The sequence below is a fragment of the Spermophilus citellus genome (genome assembly GCF_964194105.1).
Source record: "Spermophilus citellus genome assembly, chromosome: 2".
Lineage (NCBI taxonomy): Eukaryota > Metazoa > Chordata > Mammalia > Rodentia > Sciuridae > Spermophilus > Spermophilus citellus.
The window spans coordinates 241,255,362-241,258,207 of NC_138183.1; the positions used below are offsets into that span (position 1 = coordinate 241,255,362).

General features: G+C 32.5%; 1 protein-coding gene across 1 annotated transcript; it reads left to right on the plus strand.

Moving 5' to 3' along the window:
* Window positions 1–1,503: 1,503 nt before the first annotated feature.
* On the plus strand, window positions 1,504–2,454 carry LOC308641851 (olfactory receptor 5T18-like; the record flags this gene model as incomplete). Its single annotated transcript, XM_081280435.1, has 1 exon — window positions 1,504–2,454. The coding sequence occupies one exon, from the start codon at window positions 1,504–1,506 to the stop codon at window positions 2,452–2,454; it is 951 nt and encodes a 316-aa protein (XP_081136561.1).
* Window positions 2,455–2,846: the final 392 nt, after the last annotated feature.

Here is a 2,846-nt window from a genome sequence, read left to right on the forward strand (position 1 = left end):
GCTCTGCTTCATGCCCTCACCATCACTTTGTAGTCAGAGATTTTTTGATTTTTATTTTTTATGAAATGATAAGAATTTTATATGTGATATCATTTCAAGTCATGAAAATGCTCTTTTATATCTTTTTACACATACATATACATGCATGACTTGGCCATCAAAATTGTTTTTACGTTTTCTGAATTGTCTGTAGCATCACTTTGTTCACTTTTTATAGATTTTTAGAACATTATGTTTTAATTTAAGCAGTGTATGGTTGTATCTACTTTCTCCTGGGTGTGGCTTTTGCTTTAACATTATTGATAATCATCTTATTATATACACTTTTAAAATCTTAAATTATAAAATAATTTACATATCTCTTTCACAGTCTTCATTTGCATAAGTTGATATGCATGATTAAAAGTATCAGTGGAAGAGTTTTCCAAAAAGGAAAAAATAAGCACAGACATATTATGATGGGAACATATTGTGGCAAGACATGCTCTATATTTGTAGTTTGGGGATGTTACCTAAATTTATGAATGTCCTTTAAAGTAAATATTCTTTGATTATATTCCATGCTCCAAGTTTACAGTATGACTGGAATTATAGAATAAAAGCACCCTTTCAGGATGAGAATGGTTTTCAATAAGATTATAATTTAAATCAGTAAAAAATTAATGTATAAGGAAAGAAGGAATGACAGAGGGTGGGAGGGAGTGGGGAGGAAGGAAGGAAGGAAGGAAGGAAGGAAGGAAGGAAGGAAGGAAGGAAGGAAAGAAGGAAGGAAGAAGGAAGGAAGGAAGGAAGGAAGGAAGGAAGGAAGGAAGGAAGGAAGGAAGGAAGGAAAGGTTAAAATTTAAAAAAAAATAAAGTTCACTTGTTTAGCTGTAAAGGGATCAGGCAATAAGCAATGCTTGAGAAAGAAATATGAATGTTACATGCTGTTATATAAATTTTGTGTTTCATCTTCCCCCTCAAAACATTAGTTTAATTCAGACAATCCCAATAAAAACTAGTGAAGATAGAACAATTTCAAAAATTAGCTCATAAAATAAAATACAGACAAATATTACTCTATGAAAGCAATGCAATCCAGTATACTTTATATTTTAAGTTAGTTTAATGATTAAATTTTATTAATATATTCCTTCATTATTTGTCCCATTGATGTACAATAAAGAAGGCTTGAATTCTACTGAAGAACAGTAAGTCTTTCACGTTTCTGAATGTTCTGAAATTCTAACCACTCTATCCATGTGGTCTATCTCCTTATATACTGTCTCATGTATTTCATTTTATAAAAATGATTTTTCAACTGCTCACTTGAAGTTTTAGTGTAATTTAATGTAATGACACTAATAGAACTAGTTAATAAATCAACTAGTATGCATAACCATTATGCAACAACAAAATGTTAAAAAATATAATTTCTTTTGACTCACAATATTGTTCATTATTTTCATAGCAACATGAACTATGATCTTCTGAATCTTCATGTATGTTTTGTGGCATTAAACCATGAAGAATGACACTGAAGTTAATGCATTTGTACTCAAGGGATTCACAGACAGCAATGACCTGCAAATGATTCTCTTTTTCCTGTTTCTAGCAGTTTACCTCTTTACTCTCCTAGGAAATTTAGGACTGATTGGATTGGTCATCTTGGATTCCCGGCTCCACAATCCCATGTACTATTTTCTGAGTGTGTTGTCTTCTGTGGATGCCAGCTATTCTACAGATATTACCCCTAATATGTTAGCAAATTTCATATCAAAAAGTAAAATCATTTCATATTATGGATGTGCAACACAATCATTTCTTGCTGTTACTTTTGGAACCACAGAATGCTTTCTCTTAGCTGCAATGGCTTATGATCGCTATGTGGCCATCTACAACCCACTTCTGTATTCAGTGAGCATGTCACCCAGGGTCTATGTGCCACTCATCATTGCTTCCTATGTTGGTGGAATTCTTCATGCTATTTTACACACAGTGGCCACTTTCAGCCTTTCCTTCTGTGGGTCCAATGTAATTAGACACATATTCTGTGACATCCCTCCTCTACTTGCCATTTCTTGTTCTGACACTCACATAAATGAGCTTCTGCTCTTCCTCTTTGTGAGCTCCATTGAGATAGTCACCATCCTGATTGTCCTGATCTCCTATGGCTTCATCCTGTTGGCCATTCTGAAGATGCATTCTGCTGAGGGGAGAAGGAAAGTGTTCTCTACCTGTGGCTCCCACCTGACTGGAGTGTCCATTTATCATGGGACCATCCTCTTCATGTATGTGAGACCAAGTTCCAGCTATGCTCTGGAGCATGACATGATAGTATCAATATTTTACACCATCATGATTCCCATGCTGAATCCCATCATCTATAGTTTGAGAAATAAAGACGTAAAAGAAGCAATGAAAAGAGTTTTGGGGAAAAATTTGTGTATGCATAAAATCAAATTTTCACACTAAACACTAAAATGAAAAAAAATCTGATAAAAAATGTTTTCTTTTAGCTTATTAATGTTTTTCATTTATTGAACTATCTTTTGATTTTACCTCTGAAGATTTAAAACCATTATGGAAGTAAAATAATGATTTTTAATTTTTCTGAAACATGTTAATTCAATGATTTTAAATTTTTAAATTTATTATCATTATTTAACTACATATTTTTATTATATTTCATTGTTTCATTGAACAGTTTAAAATAAGATCATGTTAAATTGTCTTCTCAATTTGTGTACAGGTATGAAAATATCATCTACTTGTTTATGAATTCATATGCATACACACTCATATACATGTATGCACACATATATACATATATGCTGGTACTGATTTATTAGTTTTCTAGGGCTGCC